The sequence below is a fragment of the Pyrus communis genome, chromosome 9 (genome assembly GCF_041283825.1).
Source record: "Pyrus communis isolate YQ-2024b chromosome 9, ASM4128382v1, whole genome shotgun sequence".
In the NCBI taxonomy this organism is placed as follows: Eukaryota; Viridiplantae; Streptophyta; class Magnoliopsida; order Rosales; family Rosaceae; genus Pyrus; species Pyrus communis.
In genome coordinates, this window is record NC_142573.1 from 3,757,400 (window position 1) to 3,780,056 (window position 22,657).

General features: G+C 38.6%; 3 protein-coding genes across 5 annotated transcripts; 2 read left to right on the forward strand and 1 right to left on the reverse strand.

Annotated features, from left to right (window-relative positions):
* The first annotated feature begins 215 nt into the window (after nt 1–215).
* LOC137739298 (COBRA-like protein 1) lies at nt 216–3,380 on the forward strand. The gene is made up of 6 exons (XM_068478851.2): nt 216–519; nt 942–1,021; nt 1,565–2,021; nt 2,102–2,261; nt 2,358–2,635; nt 2,799–3,380. The coding sequence occupies exons 1-6, from the start codon at nt 414–416 to the stop codon at nt 3,086–3,088; spliced, it is 1,371 nt and encodes a 456-aa protein (XP_068334952.2). The 5' UTR covers nt 216–413; the 3' UTR covers nt 3,089–3,380.
* Nucleotides 3,381–3,474: 94 nt separating this feature from the next.
* Nucleotides 3,475–6,509, reverse strand: LOC137739299 (COBRA-like protein 4). Of its 2 annotated transcripts, XM_088700349.1 has the most exons (5): nt 6,435–6,509; nt 5,791–6,247; nt 5,175–5,322; nt 4,804–5,084; nt 3,476–3,947 (listed from the first exon to the last, which is right to left on the reverse strand). In XM_088700349.1, exons 2-5 carry the CDS (start codon nt 6,233–6,235, stop codon nt 3,664–3,666), a joined length of 1,158 nt encoding a protein of 385 aa, XP_088556475.1. In that variant the 5' UTR covers nt 6,236–6,247; nt 6,435–6,509; the 3' UTR covers nt 3,476–3,663. The 2 variants fall into 2 exon arrangements, with proteins under 2 accessions (XP_088556474.1, XP_088556475.1); XM_088700348.1 differs by lacking the exon at nt 6,435–6,509 and having other exon boundaries at nt 3,475–3,947; nt 5,791–6,282.
* A 14,569-nt stretch (nt 6,510–21,078) lies between these two features.
* Nucleotides 21,079–22,068, forward strand: LOC137738833 (uncharacterized). 2 transcript variants are annotated; one of them, XM_068478306.2, is made up of 3 exons: nt 21,079–21,235; nt 21,518–21,606; nt 21,722–22,068. In XM_068478306.2, exons 1-3 carry the CDS (start codon nt 21,212–21,214, stop codon nt 21,867–21,869), a joined length of 261 nt encoding a protein of 86 aa, XP_068334407.1. In that variant the 5' UTR covers nt 21,079–21,211; the 3' UTR covers nt 21,870–22,068. The 2 variants fall into 2 exon arrangements, with proteins under 2 accessions (XP_068334407.1, XP_088556609.1); XM_088700483.1 differs by having other exon boundaries at nt 21,222–21,355.
* The last annotated feature ends 589 nt before the right edge of the window (nt 22,069–22,657 follow it).

Here is a 22,657-nt window from a genome sequence, read left to right on the forward strand (position 1 = left end):
TAAGAATTTAATCGTTGAAATTTTGTATTTATTTTACACTGATAGATACTAAATTATCAAATAAGCTGAGTTAATTTATATATTGAATTAACTATGATAATTTAATTAGGAACCCATCATACACCAGAATAAAACTAGTTAGTTAAGAAACCGAAGACTTCCAAATTAGAATAAAATTAGTTAATTAAAAATTTACTCTTTTAAACTGTCTTAGCAGACTTGCAAAGTGGTCAGTATCGCACACGCTACCGCGTTCTCCCCCCTCTCTCTCTCTCCCTCCTCACTCCTTATTTTCTCTGCTTCGAAAACGAAACCTGTGCCACCACCTCTGACCAAACCGCAAGAAACTTTGCGGCACCCAAGACAAATTAGAACGCAAACATTCTGATCAGAACAAAATCTAATTGCCGGAAATGGGGTTTCTCTTCCTGCCCATGATTCGATCAGTCCCGAAATTCGTCAGTTTCGCCACCTTGCTCGTCTTTGTGCTTTCTTGCACAAGCACCTTCATTGCTACAGGTATATATATGCTCGGACTCGGTCTTTTTTTTTTTTTTTTCGAAGTTTGAATTTTTTAAGCTGGTGATTTGTGATTTCTTCAAAGTTTGAATCTTTAATTTGCTTGGTGGGTTTTCTTGGCCTAATGTGTCTTATTTCTTCATTTTTTGTGAGGTTTTGGCAGCTTTGGGGTTTTGGGTTTTCACTGTTACATACGAGGATGATTTTTTATTTATTTTTAATTTAATTTGTTTTATCAGATGGGTTTTTTTATGGAAAAATTGTATTTCGTTATGAAGTTCTTGTGTTTCGGGATGAATTCGAACTTTTTGAATTTTAACAGAAGAAACTGTGGCAAACAAGGCTCTGAAATTATTGTTTTACATGGTTTTTTATTGATTCGAATCATCACATTGTTCATTGTTTTGCTTGTGTATTGCCAGAAGCGTATGATCCACTCGACCCGAACGGAAATATCACCATCAAATGGGATATCTTAAGCTGGACTACTGATGGCTATGTTGTAAGTATTATCTGAGAAGTGTTTGTTTTTTACATTAGTTGCACGGAATGTGTAAAATCATTGCGTACGAAGAAATATACGTGCAATGAATTTCTGAGGAATAACAAGAGCTGCTTGTCGAAGTTCTTTAAGCATCGATCAGTAGCCTGACACTGAACATCATCTTTACTTCATGCTTCCATTTGGATTTTTGATTGCACAAACTACATAGTCTGTATAGTGACTCTAGTTCAGTTATTTTTCGTAGTCTGGTATTGAGGTCCTTTGGTACTTTCTGTCACTCGCAATGTCATTCCTACTCCGAGATCTTCAGGAATGAAACTATGGAACTTAGTCACTAGTATGAGTATCAAGTCTTGGTCCCCTCAAGATTAAAAACTGAATCACAAGTTGCACTCAAATTTAGACGTTCCACTTTTGCTTTAGTGAAACAAATCTCGATTAGCTGTTGACAGCAGCATATAACATGGGTTTGTTTTACCTTTCCCCAACAGTTGAATTGAGTGAATATCTAATCAGTGTTCTCTTTGAATGAATACACAGGCCTCTGTTACACTTTTTAACTTCCAAAAGTATCGGCACATTCAGGCACCAGGATGGTTGCTAGGGTGGACATGGGCAAAGAAGGAGATTATATGGAACATGGTGGGAGGAGAAGCCACAGATCAAGGGGATTGTTCAAAATTCAGAACAACAATTCCCTACTGTTGTGAGAAGACTCCTACTATTGTTGATCTATTGCCCGGAACTCCTTACAATCAACAATACACAAATTGTTGCAAAGGAGGAGTACTTAGTTCATGGGTGCAAGATCCAGTAAATGCTGCAGCTTCTTTTCAAATAAGTGTTGGTCAAGCAGGAACCACGAACAAGACCATCAGACTTCCTAAAAACTTCACCCTTAACACACCCGGTCCTGGGTATACTTGTGGTCCGGCCAATGTTGTCAAACCAACTCAATTTATCAGTCCAGACAAAAGGAGAGTCACTCAAGCTATGAGTAAGTGTTATGAATCCTTTCAAACATAAATGTTTGCGCTAATAAATTTGTCAGTCGTTCTTACCCTTTGTTCGTGACAGTGACATGGAATGTGACGTGCATATATTCGCAATTCCTGGCTCAGGCAGCTCCTACATGTTGTGTCTCTCTTTCATCCTTCTACAATGAAAACGTAGTGCCCTGCACAACATGCTCATGTGGCTGCCAAAGTAACGCAACTCATCCAGGAAGCTGTGTAGAGTGAGCTCTCTTCCGGAATCAGTTTCTTTTAACTTCTTTTAGCTTTTACTTTTAATTTTTTTCATTAAGACATTTATGTTCTCTGTGAATTTGCAGATCAGATTCGCCCCATTTGGCTTCAGCTGTCTCAGCCTCCAACAAGAATAGCTACACGCCTCTAGTTAGATGCACTAATCACATGTGCCCAATCCGAGTTCATTGGCATGTCAAGGAAAACTACGTACAATACTGGCGAGTGAAGATTACAGTTACAAACTTCAATTACAGGATGAATTATTCGGATTGGAACCTGGTTGTCCAACACCCAAACCTTGACAATCTGACCCAGATTTTCAGCTACAACTACAAGTCGATGACTCCTTATGGAAGAATTAGTATGTTAAACCTTACTTCTTATTACTTTTCATATGTTCTTTGCTCACATGATTTGACTAGAACTTGAAGTTTTGTATGGTTTTCTAAAATACATGCGTATGTTATTTATCCTTTATAACATTGAAAAGTTACGAATCTCTGATCTGGATTTCTTTCAAACAGATGATACTGCCATGTTATGGGGAATTACGTTCTACAATGATATTCTGATGCAATCTGGGCCTCTTGGTAATGTACAGTCAGAACTGCTTTTCCAAAAGGGTGAAGCATTCACATTTGATAAGGGTTGGGCGTTCCCTCGAAGGGTCTATTTCAATGGTGATAACTGTGTGATGCCACCTCCGGATGCCTATCCACGGTTGCCAAATTCTGGTTTCCAGCAGCATGTCTCTCTACTTACTCTAATCATGACATTTCTATCGACCATTGCAGTCATGTATGCTTATGCTTAACCTGAGCTCGAAAATGTTCCAATCTATGATTTTCAAAGGGTATAGTACTATAGTTTAGAAGGGAATTTTTGGAAGCCACTCGATGTTCTGATGCGTATTGGTGAAGTGCTTCTGACGCAAAATTTGATGTCGTCAAATGTGCTGTTGATGTCGTCAAATGGGCTGCTTCTGGCTGTTGTGTTGTATGAATATTCATGTAGCCAGACCCTCTTGGTTGTAGAGTTTACCAGATGATGTAGTCATGATTGTAAATCCGAAACGAGCAATTGAATCTGATCAGAGTATTGTTATCTGTTGTTACTGTTTACCTAATCTGTCGTATGATCGCATAGATTTAACCAAATCATGGCATTTCTGCGTTAACTTAAAGATTTCATTTGCCAATCATGTACTTATCATTTATATGGACAGAGAAATTCATATACCAGACTCATTCAGTCTCTCTGTTCACAGGATACACATACAAGTAAGTTAAGTTTGCTTCTTCAAAGAATGCTTCAAATTTAAGTACCCGTGCTCCAATTCTCTCTGCAAAATATCATTCGTACCACGATTCTGGAATCTACGGAACCAAATCACCAAAGAGCTGTGAACACGAAAGTGAATGACGAAATCAACGTTGAGAAGGAAAGTAGAATTTCATGGGCAGAATTGGGAAGAAACGGGTAGACATCAGGTGGAGGCAACTGGCACTCATCGCCATTGAAGTAAACTTTGCGAGGAAATGCCCACCCCTCCCTCAAAGTGAAGGTGCTCTTGTCCTTTTTAAGCAGCATCTCCGACTGAACGTGCCCAAATTTCCCGGCTTCCATTAAGTGGTCATTGAAGAACTTCAAGCCATAAAACATGCCAGTGTCATCTGCATATAACATGACAGCTACGTTAGGTTGTGACTACAATATGTTGAATAGTGGCCAAATTAATGGCCAACTTGGCATCCACTCTCGGTTAGTAAACAAAGGAAAAGAAAAAAGGTGGACATCATTCCTTGTTTTGGGGAAGAAAAAAGGGAAAAGGAAACTTTAGTTTTGGTCCCTTATGTTTTGGTGGTTGCTTTTATGATTATGGCAGCAATTATGATGTTGGGGAAGAAAAGGTGAGTGGCCTTGGGTTGATGTGTTCGGCCGAAAGAAAGGAGAGTTGAGAGAGCAGAATAAAGGGAGCTCATTTTATGTTTTGAGTGGAATACAGAGAGCAAAGAGAGGAGAGAAAGAAGGCGGGGCCTTTTGTTTATATTAAGGCATTTGGTTATGCCTTTGGTTGTGGGGGAGCGGCAGATGAGAGAAACCAGGGAGAGCATTCGGCTCTCCCATTTGAATATGAGCTGCTCCTTCCCACCATTTGTAATAATCTCATTTTGTTAGTAATCACTCAATCAAAGATGTTGGTGCTACTTGTGTAGCTTTTGGGAGAGAAGGATTTTGATATGTGTTTCTTCTTCTCCATTTGTTTCTTAGTTTGAGCGAGAGCTATTGGTTGTTTGTGGGATTTGGGTTTGAGAGTTAAAACTCTATTTGTAATCTCCTTTTGATATTAGTGGAATTTCCTCGCCGTCTCGAAACTGGATGTAGGCTTACGCCGAACCAGTATAAATCCTTGTGTCTTTTGGATTATTTGTCTTGTAATATTTTGCCGTATTAGCTTTGGTTTCATATTTGAAGCTTCCGCTCAACAGAATAATTATAATGTGGAGGAGGAAATCGATTGGAACTCACTTATGGAGTCGTAAGCAATGAGAGGCTTGTAATCGAAGCTGAAAACTTGTGTGACATTGTTGAAGTTAGGATGCTGAATAACCAGAGTCCAAAGCGTGTAGTTCATCCGATAGTTGAAGTTTGTAATCGACACCTTCACACGCCAATAGTCCTTGTAATTCAGCATCACTTGCCAGTGCACTCTCACCGGACACATGTGGCGAGTGCACTGCAGTAGTGGCTGCACATTGCCTTTCTTCGTAGCGTCATCTTCCACCATGCTAAGAATTTTGGAACCACTTCTGCAACACAATCAACATTTTTGACATGTGATTTATGTATATATCTTTGCACAGATTATGCAATATATCATCACTTGTTCAAGGACTTACTGGACGCAATTGCTCTTGTCGTGGCAACCACAAGTGCAAGAAGGGCAAGGAACGGCTGTGGAATTGTAAAAAGACGAGAGAGACACACAACAGCTTGGGTACTTTTTGGCCAGAAGTTGTGAATATGTGCAAGTCACGTTCCATGTCACTGCATAAAATATGATAGCCGATATGCATTTGACATGTCACATACTAATCAAAATGAACCAATAATCTAAAATGTGTTGCAAAATTATGAGAATGAATGCCCAGTAGTGTAATTATTGTTATGTGATGTTTTCAAAAGGGCAACAGTAGTATAATTGTTGTTATGTGAAGCTTTCAAAAAGAGCAATTTTTTCACTTTTTGGTTTGTCACAGATGTGGCTCTATATAAAAAGCATTCTGTGTGTGATTACAATACACAGCAAAGAAAAGAAATGAAAGCAATAATATCAGTATCCCTCCCTCCTCGCTTTCTTGCAATTTTTTGTGTTATAGTTACTAAACTAAACAATGTGATATTTTACACTCATTTCTCTTCTGTCCCTAGCAAAAGATTATCTCTCTAACTTTTGCCTATTTATAACAAAATGTTGCGCAAAGTAATTGAGTCATGTGACACAGAGGAACTTACTCAAAGCTTGAGTCCTGCGGCGTCGGTCAGGTGACAAAAATATTGTGGAAGGCACAACTCTTGCCCTGCCACAGGTGTACCCTGGTCCGGGGCCTAGCAGCGTGAAGTTCTTAGGAAGTCTGACTGTCCGGTTTGTAGTGCCGGCTGATCCAACACTGAGCTGGAAGGATGAGACCGCGGTCGATGGATCTTGGCCCCACGCAGACACCACGCCACCTTTGCAGCAATTTGTGAATTGCTGGTTGTAAGGAGCACCAGGAAGCAAGCCCACAATGGTGGGGGTTTTCTTGCAACAATGAGGTATGTTCCCCTTGAACCAGGAGCAGTCACCTTGCTCCGTGGCTTCAGCTCCCACCGCCGCCCATATCACTTCTTTTCTAGCCCACATCCATCCTAACGTCCACCCTGGGCTCATGATGTGGCGGTACATTTGGAAATTGTTCATGGTAACAACCGCCTGTAACAAATTCATTAGAGGCGTAATCGATCATTGTTGATGCATTTTGTATGCACCCTCTAAATCTTCTTAGAACAATTTTCTTAGACAACTGATGAAGGTAAAATTCGTTCAACTAATGAGATCGAGTAAGGGATATCGAGTACGTGAGAAATCAAGTTAATTATAGGAAAAAAGTGATACTCACCACATAACCATCTGGTGTCCAAGACAAGATATCCCATTTTACTGTTATGTTTCCTTTCGGATCCAACGGATCATATGCAGCTTCATCAAATCAGAAAACATCAAATAAGTGATTATTTTTCTTTCTTCAATCCAATGTGTAGTAGTCTAAGGAGTTAGAGTTTTACCAGCACATGAAACATGGCAAGAAAGAAGAGAACTGATACCAAACTTCTCATCTTCACGGTCCGAAACCCTAATTATCAACTTTGCGGTGATTGAGTTTGGATTGTAAGCTTAAGCCATGAGCAGGAGCATTTAGTGGGAAATGGAAGTGTATGCATTTAAGGAAGACAGAGATTGTGCAAAGGAAAATTTTGTTAGCTTTGTGAACAGATGGATTACCTAATGGTTGTTGCATACTTAGAACTACATGTTCAATTCTCTCAGTCTCTCTCATCTCTCGAGACTTCTGTTTGGCTTTCCAAGTCCTAAAAGCAACTGCTTTAGCTCGCTAGGCATTCCAAATATATTTGCAGTGAGCACATCATTTCAACGGTCCCTGATTTACAGCTGAAGTTGACAGGTAATGAGAGTAGAAGTTCAAGCTAAGAGAAATTCTATAAAGTCTTTAAGGAAAGAGATCCCTATTTCTTGAAAAAAATCGAAATTAGTCACATAGGACTCGTAGGCTTGTAACTCAAGTGATTATGAGTCACAACTAAATTCCTAGTGGCCATGGCCACCACCCCAACTTTTTTCTAACCTTTTGACATGCAAAGTTATTTACAATATGGTAGGAGATTTTTAGTGAAAGAGTAGATGGTGGCTCTGATGCGAAATATATTAAGCACACAAATTAAACCCTCTTCTGACAATTGTAGCAAAGTATGTAAGTAGGGATCGTTCAAAACCGGGGATTAGGAGGGATTGCTAAACTCTTGAAAACTGACCTAAGAACTCCAAAACAAAGTTAAAAACACTAATTTGGACTCAAAGAATGAAAAACCAAAGTTAAAACACTAAAACAAAACAAAAACTCAAAACAGCAACTAGAAGACTCAAAACTGCCTAAAAAAACACTTTCTGGGCAGTTTTGAGCACCTACACTAATTTGGACGAAATTGGTTGAAAACTTGACTCAAAACACTTAAAAACATGAACCAAAACAATTTCTAACTAAATTGAGACTTCAAAGTAAAGGGGGATTTGATTTGGACGAAATTAAAGTTGAGAAAACAGATTGCAAAGTAAAACTGATTTTGAAACGTTTTTGGGGTTTTTAATGGATGATGAACTAGTTAGGGGTTCTTTCTCCACACATGACAAGTATGCAAATGACTCGATTTCCAGTTATTCCTTCATAGAATTATGAATGACAATGCCCCAAATTAACTGTGACATCACTAGTTAATTCTCAAGTTTTCCTTGTGTTATTGAATTGGATGACATCATACGACAACCCAAAGCATTCTTCAAAAGTTCCTTACATGACATCATAATAAAGATACAATCAAAGATCATTACGTTCAATGAAAACTATAAGCATTGACAAAGCACTTGTGACTATGACATCATGACACTTATGCTAGGAATTGAACTTAACGCGATTGTGACTAGCAACCTTCACTACTTGTGAATATAAGTGTGTGACAATTATGTGAAACAAACTTATATTCTAGCATCATATTCATGCAAGCCAATTAAGTGTCGACCCCTAATTAACAAACACAAATACGTTATTACTCGCACAGTTAAGCCAATTGCATTCACGATTCAAGAACTCATAACTGGAATTTATCAAATCAACTTGCACACATAGTTATGGCTTCGAAATCACCCCTAACCAATAAGGGTTTAGCCACTCATGTTCATAGCAAAATGAAAGGAAAATAAATTAAACATTGAAATCATAAAACGAATTACACCTAGAATGCACCAACGACGAAGCTTGAGCATCCAAGAGTCTTTCCTTCTTTCTCCTTGCTACGGCATAAAGGTGGATGGGATGGTTGGGATGTGTTTTAGGATCAGGGATTATGGAATTGGATGGAGGATAGATGAATGGACGAAAATTGAATGAATGAGTGATCCCCTTAGTGCCTTGTTGCAAAGCCTTATTTATAGGGCTAGGAAATGTTTAGAACTTAGTTGAAACCAAAAGGTTTTGTACCAGAAATTCTATACATGAAACACTTAAAGGATATATGTGTGTAGCTTGGACAAGGTAGGAGACAAGATAGGACGGCTAGGAGACAAGGTAGGACGGCTAGTGACAAGCTAGGAGACAAGGTAGGACGGCTAGTGACAAGCTAGGACGGCTAGTGACAAGCTAGGAGACAAGGTAGGACGGCTAGGAGATAAGGTAGGACGGCTAGTGACAAGCTAGGACGACTAGTGACAAGCTAGGACGGCTAGGAGACAAGCTAGGACGGCTAGTGACAAGCTAGGACGGCTAGTTCTTCCAATACAGAAATTAGGCACCATGTGTGAATAGATAAAGCCTTCTAGAAATAAGGTTTTTAGGCCCCCTTGCAGCTCCCTAACTGAATTCAAGCCTTCAAATTCGTCCATCCTCATGCCTCCATACTTGCACTATCCAATCTTGGCCCAAAAATGCTCTAGAATGCTCCAAATTGCTTCTTTTTGCATAGTTTGACACTAAAACCTGAAATTGCACGAAAATGACTTTAAACACTAAACTAACTAAGGAAAAACAACATAAATGCATGAGAACAAGCCAATTAAGTCGCATAAAAATGCTCCTATCAAATTCCCCCACACTTAGCTTTTGCTAGTCCTCGAGCAAAACAAAGAAATAAAACAAGACAAAACAAACAAACATAATCTAAACCTTCCAACGTTTGCCTCAGGGATTTCCAATGCACATGACATGTTAAAGATTATCATTCCCACAGATTTGAGTCAATTTAACACTTAAGCACATGCTTAATCATAGTCACTACTTACTAGTTCACAATTAACCAATTAAAACAATGTTTTGAATGTAGTAACATGCCTTAGAGAATTCCCTCAATCCTTAATAGATTTGCACTCTATTTTCACTCAGATTTTCTAACTACACACCCTATACTAGCTATATGTGAGAGAATTGATGTAGATATAAAACGAATGCTCACATATATGTATCACAAAGAACGCAATTTCCGGAGTTAATAGGCATGTTTAGATATGATCTCATGAATGGAATGCTACTACTTAGATGCGAGAACCAGTGACACCATATGCTCATACCAAATTCAAACTCAACAAATTGAAACACATAACACTCAAGATAGAAGTTTAAGGGTTGCAACGGGGCTTGGGGTATTGGTTAACAAAGAAAGGATAGGGAAAACAAACGTTACTTCAAGCATTAGTAAGCAAAGTAATGAAATTAAGACTTAGAATTCACTTAGTTTGCAGAAATTAACTTAAAAACACAAGGGGAAGACTTTAAACAACTTCTTGGGGCCGAATTCAACTTTTTGGACCCTTTCTTCAACAAACAACACCTTGGAACTCTTTTTCTCATGTTGTTCAACTCTTTTCATACTTTTTTTTTTTTTTTTTTTTTTTTTTTTTTTTTTTTTACGAATTTTTCTTTTCTTTTCTTTCTACTTCCCCCACACTTGGTTTCTGCCACAAAGGAATTCCATTTGAATCATGCTTACTATACTTTAAGAACGAGGGTATGGATAGTCCTAATCTAGGCTAGGTGAGGGTAATGTGGGTTAACAAAGAAAAGGCTAAACAAGGCTCAATGGGGTTAACACCTAAACATATAATGGAGTAGGGCACACGGCTTTTTGGCTAAAGTGGTGGTCACTACACAACTTCATCTTGAATATGTGTTATGCTAATCAATACCATGCTTTGAATGAAATGGGCATGACTTCTAGTGTTTGGAACTAAATGATGAAACGCCTTCTAAGTAGCAACCAAGCAAAGAATAATGAGATCATGCAACGATTTTAGAAAACAAAGAATGCACAGATTTTAACTCTCCAAATAAACGTTTAGGTTCAAGTCTCACAAGGTTGTAGCGTTAATTTGAGTTCCTTCCTTCAAGCATGTTACAAAAACTGATTTTTTTCTTTTATGATTGCATGTGAATTCATAAGTTATAACCACAACCAAGCATAAACATAGAGTAAATCAAACTTTCATCCATGTTAATCACTCTCTTTAACAACCATGTATTTAAAAACCAAATCCTCATCATTGTGTTGGAAGGTACCCTAGGACACAAACAAACACACAAAAACAACTCTTTTTTGGGTTTTTTTAAAACAAATTTTTCAAATTTTTCTTTGATTTTCGGATTTTTACTTCAAAACATACTAAAACACACCAAAACTGCTTAAAAACACTTAAAAACAGCAAGGAACAAGTTTTGAAATAATGGGTGATAAAATCCCACGAATTTGCATGAAAAACACTTAGTTACCCCCCCCACACTTAAATCAAACATTGTCCTCAATGTTTTAAGCATAGAATCACACAAACAGCAAGTAAAACAACTAAATAGGCAGATTAGAAAGAATCAACAAAGAGAAGGGTTCAGGAACGCAAATCTGGAATTGGAGTGCTTTCTAGGTCTTCCTTTGTTGAATGGCATGGGTTGCCTCCCAAGTAGCGCTTTCTTTAACGTCTTGCAGCCGGACGAAGAACACGTTTAGGCACCATTGGTGCCCACGGCATGGAGTGAGATCTCCTCCACAACCTGCCCCACGACATTCTCATAGTATGGCTTCAATCTATGTCCGTTGACCTTGAATTCCACCCCATTCCTTAAGCTTTGGACTTGAACTGCACCATGTGGAAAAACATTAGTAACAACAAAAGGTCCAATCCATTTAGAACGTAACTTTCCGGGAAATAAACGTAGACGAGAATTAAAAAGTAAAACTTTCTGCCCAATTGTGAAGGTTTTGCCCCTAATCATCTTGTCATGAAACGCCTTCGTCTTTTCCTTGTAAATGCGGGCATTCTCGTAGGCTTCATTCCTTAGTTCCTCAAGCTCATTCAATTGGAGCTTCCGATGCATTCCAGCAGCATCTAAGTCCAAATTGAACGTTTTGATGGCCCAATGTGCCTTATGCTCTAGCTCCACGGGTAAGTGACAAGGTTTTCCATAAACTAGCCGAAATGGAGACATCCCTAGGGGTGTTTTGTAGGCAGTGCGATATGCCCATAGTGCATCGTCTAAACGCATGCTCCAATCCTTCCGGTTAGGCCCCACGGTCTTCTCCAAGATTTGCTTGACCTCTCTATTTGATACTTCGGCTTGGCCACTTGTTTGTGGGTGATAAGGTGTTGAAACCTTATGCTTGACATTGTACTTCTTGAAGAGTGCCTCAATGGTCCTATTGCAGAAATGTGAACCTCCATCACTTATAAATACCCGCGGCATCCCAAATCTAGAGAAAATGTTAGTCTTGATGAAATCTGAAACCACTCTAGAATCGTTAGTACGGGTAGCTTTTGCTTCTACCCATTTAGAAACATAATCAACCGCAAGCAAAATATAAGTGAAACCAAATGAAGAAGGAAAAGGACCCATGAAATCAATACCCCAAACATCAAAGATTTCAACATTGAAGATGGGTGTTTGCGGCATTTGGTCTTTTGCACCAATAGAACCTGTTCTTTGACATCTATCACATGTTAAGCAAAACGTTCTAGCATCTTTGAACAATGTAGGCCAATAAAAACCAGATTCTAACACTTTACGAGCTGTCCTTTGGGTACCAAAATGGCCTCCACATGCATAAGAATGACAAAATGCTAGAATTGAGTTAAAATCAGAAGTTGGCACACATCTTCTAATAATCTGATCTGGGCAATATTTCCATAGATATGGATCATCCCACACATAAAATCTTGCATCATGTATCAGTTTATCACGTTGGACCTTGCTTAGGGTGTTAGGAACTTGCTTAGTCACCAAGAAATTGACCAAATCGGCATACCAAGGGGTACGTACCTCAATGGACAGAAGTTGTTCATCCGGAAACGTCTCAGAAATGGGGAGGGATTCTTCTTCACGCACCAATCTACTCAAGTGGTCAGCCACCACGTTTTCACAACCTTTCTTGTCCCTAATTTCAATATCGAACTCTTGAAGTAGGAGCATCCAACGAATGAGCCTTGGTTTGGCCTCCTTTTTGGTGAAAAGATACTTCAAGGCTGCATGGTCAGTGAAAACAATTACTTTAGTGCCAATAAGATATGATCTAAACTTATCTAAAGCAAATACAACCGCCAAGAGTTCTTTTTCGGTTGTAGAATAATTCAATTGAGCATCATTTAAAGTGCGGGAAGCATAATAAATTACATGTGACTGTTTATTTTTCCTTTGACCCAAAACAGCCCCAAGTGCATAATCCGAGGCATCACACATCAATTCAAATGGAATGGACCAATCCGGGGGAGTTATGATGGGTGCCGTGGTTAGGAGCTCTTTGAGATGCTTGAATGACTTCTCGCATGCCTCGTTGAACTCAAAAGACACATCTTTTTGGAGGAGGCGGCATAGGGGTTGTGCAATCTTGGAAAAGTCCTTGATAAATCGTCTATAGAATCCTGCATGACCAAGAAAAGAACGAACCTCTCTAACCGAAGTAGGAGAGGGTAAGTAGCGTACAAGATCTACTTTAGACTTATCAACTTCAATTCCTTTTTCAGAGATTATATGACCCAAAACAATACCTTGTTTAACCATAAAATGGCATTTTTCCCAATTTAAAACAAGGTTTGTTTCAACACAACGTTTCAAGATTAAAGTGAGATTATCCAAGCATTTATCAAAAGAATCACCAAAAACACTAAAGTCATCCATGAATATCTCAATAATCCTTTCAACATAATCAGAAAATATGCTTACCATACACCTTTGAAACGTGGCAGGGGCATTGCACAAACCAAATGGCATGCGTCGATATGCAAATGTTCCAAAGGGACAAGTAAAAGTGGTCTTTTCTTGATCATCCGGGGCAATGACAATTTGATTATAACCTGAATATCCATCAAGAAAGCAATAAAAAGAATGACCCGCTAACCTTTCCAACATTTGATCTAGGAACGGCAATGGGAAGTGGTCCTTCCTTGTGGTGGCATTTATCTTCCTATAATCGATGCATACACGCCAACCGGTTTGGATTCTCATGGGTACAAGCTCATTCTCGGCATTCTCCACAACCGTCACTCTGGATTTCTTAGGCACACATTGGATAGGTGAAACCCAACGACTATCGGAGATAGGATAAATGACTCCACAATCAAGAAGTTTGATTATCTCCTTTTTCACAACTTCCATCATTGGAGGGTTAAGACGGCGTTGAGCCTCTCTAGTTGGTTTGGTCCCCTCCTCAAGAAATATGTGATGCATACAAGTTGTGGGGCTTATACCTTTGATATCGGCCAATGTCCATCCTAGGGCAGATTTGTACTCCTTCAACACATGCATGAGTTTTTCCTCCTCTTGTGTCGTGAGGGATGATGATATGATGGCAGGCAGTGTCTCATTTTTTCCCAAGAAAATGTACTTCAAATGGCTTGGCAAAGGTTTGAGTTCAAGGATAGGTGCCTGAATTATGGATGGAAGCAACTTGTTAGTCGAAATGGGAATTGACTCTTTGTTAGGAAGCTTACCATCATGTATTGGTGATGACTCAAGGGCAGTAACTACTTCAAGAAAATCCTCACTAGGAGGCACGGCATAGGATAGTGTATTTGTGCCGTGGGGTTGCATGGATGTTGCTCCCTTGGTTTTGACTTCTACACCACTTGTAATGACTTTTTCAAGCATATCATCATTCAAATCTTCAAGGTATCCCTGCACCAAAGAGTCAACAGTATCAATAGAGAAACATGAATGATCTTCACTAGGATACTTAATAGAATCGGAAAGATTGAAATTAACAACTTCCCCATCAAATTCCATGGACAAAGTTCCATTAAACACGTCAATCTTAGTCCGGGCCGTTTTCATGAATGGCCTTCCAAGTAGAATGGGCAGCGAGGGTGCATGATCCGATTCATCCATCTCAAGGACATAGAAATCCGCCGGAAAGATCAAATGATTAACCTGCACCAAAACATCTTCCAAAACTCCCTTTGGATAGGCATTAGATCTATCGGCCAATTGTATGATAACACCATCCTTTTTCAATGCTCCTAGGTTCATAGATGCATATATGGAATATGGCATAACATTTATAGAGGCACCTAAGTCAAGCATGGCAGATTCAAATCTAGTGTTACCTATGACACAAGGAATGGTGAAACTACCTGGATCTTTGCATTTGGGAGGTAGTTTGCGTTGCAAGATGGCGGACACATTCTCACCTACTTTTACCACTTCCTTGGTCGACATCCTCTTCCTAGTGGTGCACAACTCCTTCAAAAACTTGGCGTATCTAGGGACTTGCTTGATTGCATCCAACAAGGGTATGTTCACTTGAACTTTCCTAAATGTCTCAAGGATGTCCTTTTCAGCTTCTTCCTTCCTTGTTTGCATAAACCTACTAGGAAAAGGAGCATTCGAAGGAAAAGCATTAGTAGAAACCGAATTTGACACATTCTTACCCTTTTTGGCCGAATTAGACAGTTTTGGGGCACTAGGAACTTGCGGCAAAGACTCTCCCACCTTTGCAGTGGATTTGCTTGATTCTTCCTTTTCAATTTGCAAGTTTTCATCACCTTTGGGACCTAATTGTGATGGTGTAGGATCTGCCCCAATCTCTTCTCCACTTCTCAAGGTTATGGCCTTTGCACTTTCGAAGCTTCCCTTTGGATTTGGAACGGTGGAACTAGGGAGCTTTCCTTGTTCACGAAACTGCCCCATAAACTCGGCAATTTGCCCCATTTGTTTCTCCAATTGATCCACCCTTTTGTCTTGGTTTTGCATAGCCTTAGCTTGATCGTCCTGCCCATTAGACAACTTAGTTAGTATCTTAAGAAGTGCATCATTGTCAAGAGACGTACCTGAGGCACTTGGGCCGGATTGGGCTTGATTTTGGGGTGGGCCGTAGGTTTTGGGAAAGAACCCAGGGGGTTGTTGCCTAAAGCCTCCTTGGTTTTGAGATTGTTGGGGCTCCCTCCATTTGAAATTTGGGTGGTCTCTCCAACCGGGATTATATGTGTTGGAATAAGGATCGTTCCTTGGTTGGTTTTGGCCTTGAAACCCAATTGCATTGGCGCTTTCCCATCCACCATTTTCAATCAACTGTGGACATTTTTCAGAGGCATGTCCATGCATAGAACATACGCCACATACAATTGGTCCTTGCATCTTCATGCCCTCGGCCAACTGAGACACAATAGAAGTAAGATTAGCCAATTGTGAATTAATGTCGGAAGTAGAACTTACCTCATGAACATGTTGCCGTGGGGGTCCTCTTTGGCCTACTCCTTCGTATTGTTGATCGTTCAACGCTCGATTAGAAATCAAGGTCTTGGCAGCCATAGGTGTTTTGTCCACTAATGCTCCACCTGCCGAGGCATCGAGCATTTGACGTTCTAATGGTAGGAGGCCCTCGTAGAAGTATTGCAAAAGTAGCTCCTCCTTCATCTGATGTTGTGGACAAGAAGCAACAAGTGATTTAAAACGTTCATAGTATGCAGGAAAAGACTCACCTTCATCTTGTTGAATTCCACTTATTTTTTTACGAAGAAGAATGATGCGAGAAGTTAGGAAAAACTTCTCCAAAAACGCTCTTTTCATACTCTCCCATGAAGTGACAGTGCCAGGAGCCAACTCGTATAACCAATCCTTAGCTTTATCCATTAAAGAGAACGGAAAAGCTTTCATCTTCAAAATACTTCCGTCAACATTGACGGGAGTCATGCTTGAACAAACTACTTCAAACTCTTTAAGATGCTTGTTTGGATCTTCCATGGAAAGCCCATGGTATTTAGGAATGTGGTGCAACAAGCTTGACTTCAACTCGAATTCATCGGTCTTGCCTTGGGCAGCCGCGGGGTATTGAATGCATAATGGTGCGGCATTGGCCAACCCTGAGGCCGAAAGCTCTTTAATGGTCCGATTGTCCGCTGCCATAACTTCTTCTTCCACTTCTTCAAACTCAGATTCGGCCTCTGAACTTGAACTAGGTTCACTACGTTCGGGATGCCTCCTCTTTCTTCTCAAATCACGTTCAAAATTGTCGTTAAAGTCTAAGATATGTGCATGCACAGTTTGAGAACTCCGCGTCATGCACTAGTACCTAAAAAAACAAGAAACAAAAATAGGTCAGAAACTAAAACAAAATCAGAAACAAAGTGAAATAAATGAAACAAAAACAATCCAAGGGATTTAGCAAAGTTGCTAATCCCCGGCAACGGCGCCAAAACTTTGATGCGAAATATATTAAGCACACAAATTAAACCCTCTTCTGACAATTGTAGCAAAGTATGTAAGTAGGGATCGTTCAAAACCGGGGATTAGGAGGGATTGCTAAACTCTTGAAAACTGACCTAAGAACTCCAAAACAAAGTTAAAAACACTAATTTGGACTCAAATAATGAAAAACCAAAGTTAAAACACTAAAACAAAACAAAAACTCAAAACAGCAACTAGAAGACTCAAAACTGCCTAAAAAAAACACTTTCTGGGCAGTTTTGAGCACCTACACTAATTTGGACGAAATTGGTTGAAAACTTGACTCAAAACACTTAAAAACATGAACCAAAACAATTTCTAACTAAATTGAGACTTCAAAGTAAAGGGGGATTTGATTTGGACGAAATTAAAGTTGAGAAAACAGATTGCAAAGTAAAACTGATTTTGAAACGTTTTTGGGGTTTTTAATGGATGATGAACTAGTTAGGGGTTCTTTCTCCACACATGACAAGTATGCAAATGACTCGATTTCCAGTTATTCCTTCATAGAATTATGAATGACAATGCCCCAAATTAACTGTGACATCACTAGTTAATTCTCAAGTTTTCCTTGTGTTATTGAATTGGATGACATCATACGACAACCCAAAGCATTCTTCAAAAGTTCCTTACATGACATCATAATAAAGATACAATCAAAGATCATTACGTTCAATGAAAACTATAAGCATTGACAAAGCACTTGTGACTATGACATCATGACACTTATGCTAGGAATTGAACTTAACGCGATTGTGACTAGCAACCTTCACTACTTGTGAATATAAGTGTGTGACAATTATGTGAAACAAACTTATATTCTAGCATCATATTCATGCAAGCCAATTAAGTGTCGACCCCTAATTAACAAACACAAATACGTTATTACTCGCACAGTTAAGCCAATTGCATTCACGATTCAAGAACTCATAACTGGAATTTATCAAATCAACTTGCACACATAGTTATGGCTTCGAAATCACCCCTAACCAATAAGGGTTTAGCCACTCATGTTCATAGCAAAATGAAAGGAAAATAAATTAAACATTGAAATCATAAAACGAATTACACCTAGAATGCACCAACGACGAAGCTTGAGCATCCAAGAGTCTTTCCTTCTTTCTCCTTGCTACGGCACAAAGGTGGATGGGATGGTTGGGATGTGTTTTAGGATCAGGGATTATGGAATTGGATGGAGGATAGATGAATGGACGAAAATTGAATGAATGAGTGATCCCCTTAGTGCCTTGTTGCAAAGCCTTATTTATAGGGCTAGGAAATGTTTAGAACTTAGTTGAAACCAAAAGGTTTTGTACCAGAAATTCTATACATGAAACACTTAAAGGATATATGTGTGTAGCTTGGACAAGGTAGGAGACAAGATAGGACGGCTAGGAGACAAGGTAGGACGGCTAGTGACAAGCTAGGAGACAAGGTAGGACGGCTAGTGACAAGCTAGGACGGCTAGTGACAAGCTAGGAGACAAGGTAGGACGGCTAGGAGACAAGGTAGGACGGCTAGTGACAAGCTAGGACGGCTAGTGACAAGCTAGGACGGCTAGGAGACAAGCTAGGACGGCTAGTGACAAGCTAGGACGACTAGTTCTTCCAATACAGAAATTAGGCACCATGTGTGAATAGATAAAGCCTTCTAGAAATAAGGTTTTTAGGCCCCCTTGCAGCTCCCTAACTGAATTCAAGCCTTCAAATTCGTCCATCCTCATGCCTCCATACTTGCACTATCCAATCTTGACCCAAAAATGCTCTAGAATGCTCCAAATTGCTTCTTTTTGCATAGTTTGACACTAAAACCTGAAATTGCACGAAAATGACTTTAAACACTAAACTAACTAAGGAAAAACAACATAAATGCATGAGAACAAGCCAATTAAGTCGCATAAAAATGCTCCTATCAGGCTCCCAATCCAAGTTAATGCACATGTGTGAATATTATTGGTTATGGATTTTGCCAGCCCCCCAACCCAAATTTTGGCTCTTCTCTTGATTAAAAGTACTAAGTATTAACTTTTGATGATGCATATAAGGTTTTGTGTTCAATTTTTTTTCTTTTTCTATCATCGTTTGTATCAACAAAAATGAAATTTTGGTCGAATCAAAATGTGTTCGTTGTGATTTTTATAAAAAAAAGTCCACAATATTTTCTTACAAAACAAGTTACTTCTGCATGGGAAGATATCTTGCGCTTGTTGTTGGTATATTTCATTAATATATATATATATATGGTGTTGCGTGCATAATGGGATAAAGGCTGCAGTGCCTTGTGTGAAGAAACACAACCGAAGGCTGCAGTGTCGTGTCTTTTGGCAAAAGGAGCATGGCTGCAGTTCCATGTTTCTGGTGCAATAACGTGTCTTTTGGTAAAAGGAGCATGGCTGCAGTTCCATGTCTCTTGGATGAAGAAGCACAACTAAGGGATATGTCGCTTGCTATGAAATTAAAAAGTGATGACTTCTTGCAGTTCCGTGTCACTAACAATGGGATTGCATCTTTTCAGAAAATGAAAGATGCAGCAGGGTGCGACTTTGATTAAAAGATACATTCATTCGGTGGTAATGATGCAGGAAAGAACATGACTTTTTTTATGCACACTTTGATCCATCTTCAAAGGGTTTCATAGTATCTATATCTAGCTTATGTTGGCTGCATATTTGGATATATATACAATTCTTTAAACAACAGTTTCTTATCCTCTTTCTCTCCATCAAAATTATACAGTTTCCCTTTAGAAGATTTCAAGGGAATTTCAGTTCTTACTAAACTAATATTCCAAACTTTGTTGTATCCTGAAAGTAATTTGTTTTAGACCCGTTAGCAAACTCATATTGGAGTGGGGGCAAATATCACTTTAAGGAAAACGTATTAACGTGTCTCAAAGTCAGTTTTCTGTTAAATTCTCAACCTTATTCTAACACTAGTGTAGATACAAAGAGTCCCTTTCTGATAGAAAGACTGCTCAACTCAACTGCTTGCAATTTAAAGGCTTGAATTGAGTTCTCTTCAACAGCAAAATATCTGTCTTTTTGGCCTCAATTTGCAGTTCCTCTCCACTCGCTTTGATGAATATATGGGAGGTCCCGCCACCGAAACCATGAAACTATGGATAGTATAACGACAAATCAACATAGTTATTGGCTTGGAAAATAATTGATAGCTAGCCCATTAGTTGTGAATTAGTTCTTCAAAAGGTTGGATGTAAACCTCAACCGGTTATTATGTGTGAAGCGTAATTCTATTTGTATTATTCACGTGTTAGGCTTGATAATTCTCTATATGTGAGGGGGTGTGTGAGAGTGTAAGGATAAAGTCCCACATCAATGAGGGACCAAACCATATAGGGACTTATAAGAGGTTAGACTACTTCCCATATAGCTAATGAGTTTTATGTTGGAATCTTAACTTTCTTCATAGTATTGGAGTAGATGGTCTTATTTGTGAAGCTCAATGGCTACACTACTACACGTTACCAAATTTGTGTTGTTCACGTGTAAGACTTAAAAATTTGTCATATGTGCGGGGCGAGAGTGTGTTGAGAGTAAATCTCACATCGAAGAAAGAAGGAACATTGCATGTACTTATAAGTAATTGAGTTATTGTCTATATTGCCAATTAATTTTATGATTGAATCCCAACATTTTTACTGTTACGTGTCAAAACATGGTTATTTATTGCATTGGGTCATAAAGCTTAATTGCTAATTTATAAGTTCAAACAAAAGCGGCAAAGTTTCAAGCAAATGTGATTACACTAGAGTTTCACAAAATAACTTAAAAGTAATTGCCAATTACAAAAACAAAACAAAAATCAGCGACTTATGAAGAAACAACAAGAACATTTCTAACATGCTTCTAATGAAAACGTTTATAAACAAAAATGTACCCGTTATATTTTTTTTTTGTAAATGTATTCTTTCGTGAACCAATACATCTATTTCTACGCTAATCAATTTTTAATATAGGTTTTGCCATATTTTTAAGAGAAGTATTGAATTTTTTTTATAAGGGTTTTTCCTCGAAAGAACATGCTAGAATTCACAAGGAGTCTATTTCATGCTTTGGATTTGTTATAGGAAGTAGTTTGATTGCCAACGCAAATGGAACATTCTGGTGATAAGGTCTAAGTCTAAAATTGTCAACCCACAAGGCAAAACGCTCTTTCCTATTGGGTCGTTTAAGAAAATCCAGAGGCTAAGCCGCTGGTTTTAGCCGTAGATGGTCAAAAGTATATTGCTGCCCACAGTAAGTAGCTCCTAATTTTCCAAATACCATATTTTCCAATCCACGTAACACTATATATATAAATACATGGCACATAGAAATACAAACGCAACAGGAAAAAGCAGGAAGCAGAAAGAAAAAAAGCAAATTACTTTCTTCTCACATATCTCGAATTCAGATGGGGCGTTGGGTGAGGCCTGAGGTGAGAAAGCTTTCGGCTTTTAGTTTAATTACTTTTTTTAAATATGTTAGCAGTTAGGGTACTCCTTGCATTCGAATTAGAATCTCTCTTGTAAGATAAAATAATTTAGAATAAATCCAGGTTAGTGATTTTCACAAACTTAGTTTTATTTTATATACTCATCTCGTTGTTTTTGTCTTTTAATAAAGGAGAAAATCAATTTCTCAAGACTAATTAGTTTTGTGAATAAAAATATCCAATAAAGCTAATTAATCCGAATTTTTGGGTGACATATATATTTAGGTGTACCCGTTAATGGCTGCGATGACATTTGTTACAAGCTTGTGCGCATTTCAGCTTACAAGGAACATGTTCCTCAACCCTGAAGTCAGGTACAGATTCATATACACACACAGATATATATATATATATATATATATATATATTTTTTTTTTTTCCTTAAAGATCTTAATTTATAAACGTGCTAATTGGTTAATTAATTTGCAGAATCAACAAAGCTCACCGTCGAATGGCGGTACTTGAAAACGAAGAAGAGGGAGAGAAGTACGCCGAGCACGGCCTACGGAAGTTCCTCCGCACACGGCCACCGGAGATCATGCCTACCATCAACCACTTCTTCTCTCAAGAAAAATGATTTCAGACGCGTTCGTGAAAAGTTTACTTGTGAAGGGGGGTTTATTTTTTAAGAGTTTTATAGCAACTTGTTCATCTCGGTTTATACTATTTTGCTTTGGGCCGTTTAATCGTGTATTGTGAAATTCCACAGAAGTCATTCATGTTTCCCCATTTTGTATAAAAAATAAATTATTAATAATGAGCCTGCCGTTTTGATACTTTGGAAAGAATCCTATTAAAAAGAAAACAATCCGTAGCAAAAAAAAAAAAAAAAAAAAAAAAGGAAATCAATCTTTTTTTTGTTGTTCTGATAATTCAGTACATTATTAGAAAAAGTTAAGGTTTCATCATAAAACTAATTGGTAATATAGGGATTAGCCCAACCTCTTATAAGCCCATGCAAGGTCCCTCATCTCATCAATGTATGACTCATTCTCAACACGCCTTCTTATGTGTAGCAAATTTTCGAGCCTAACACGTGGACAACATAAGGCCGTTTGGCTTCACATGTGGGACAACCTGCTCTGATACTTGAAGAAAGTTGAGGTTCCATCATAAAACCAATTGGCAATTTGGAGAGTAACCCAACCTCTTATAAGCTCATGCAAGATCCCTCATCCCATAAATGTGGGACTCATTCTCAACACATTATACTGAACTAATTTTTTTTTTTTTTTCCGGTAACAATGCAGAAGTAGTTTAACACCAGGCAATCAACTCCAAACATTTCCAAACTGTGAAATTCCGTCCACGGACTTCACTATTTCAAATTACATATTTTGTGTTCTTAAGTTCGACCCGTTTATA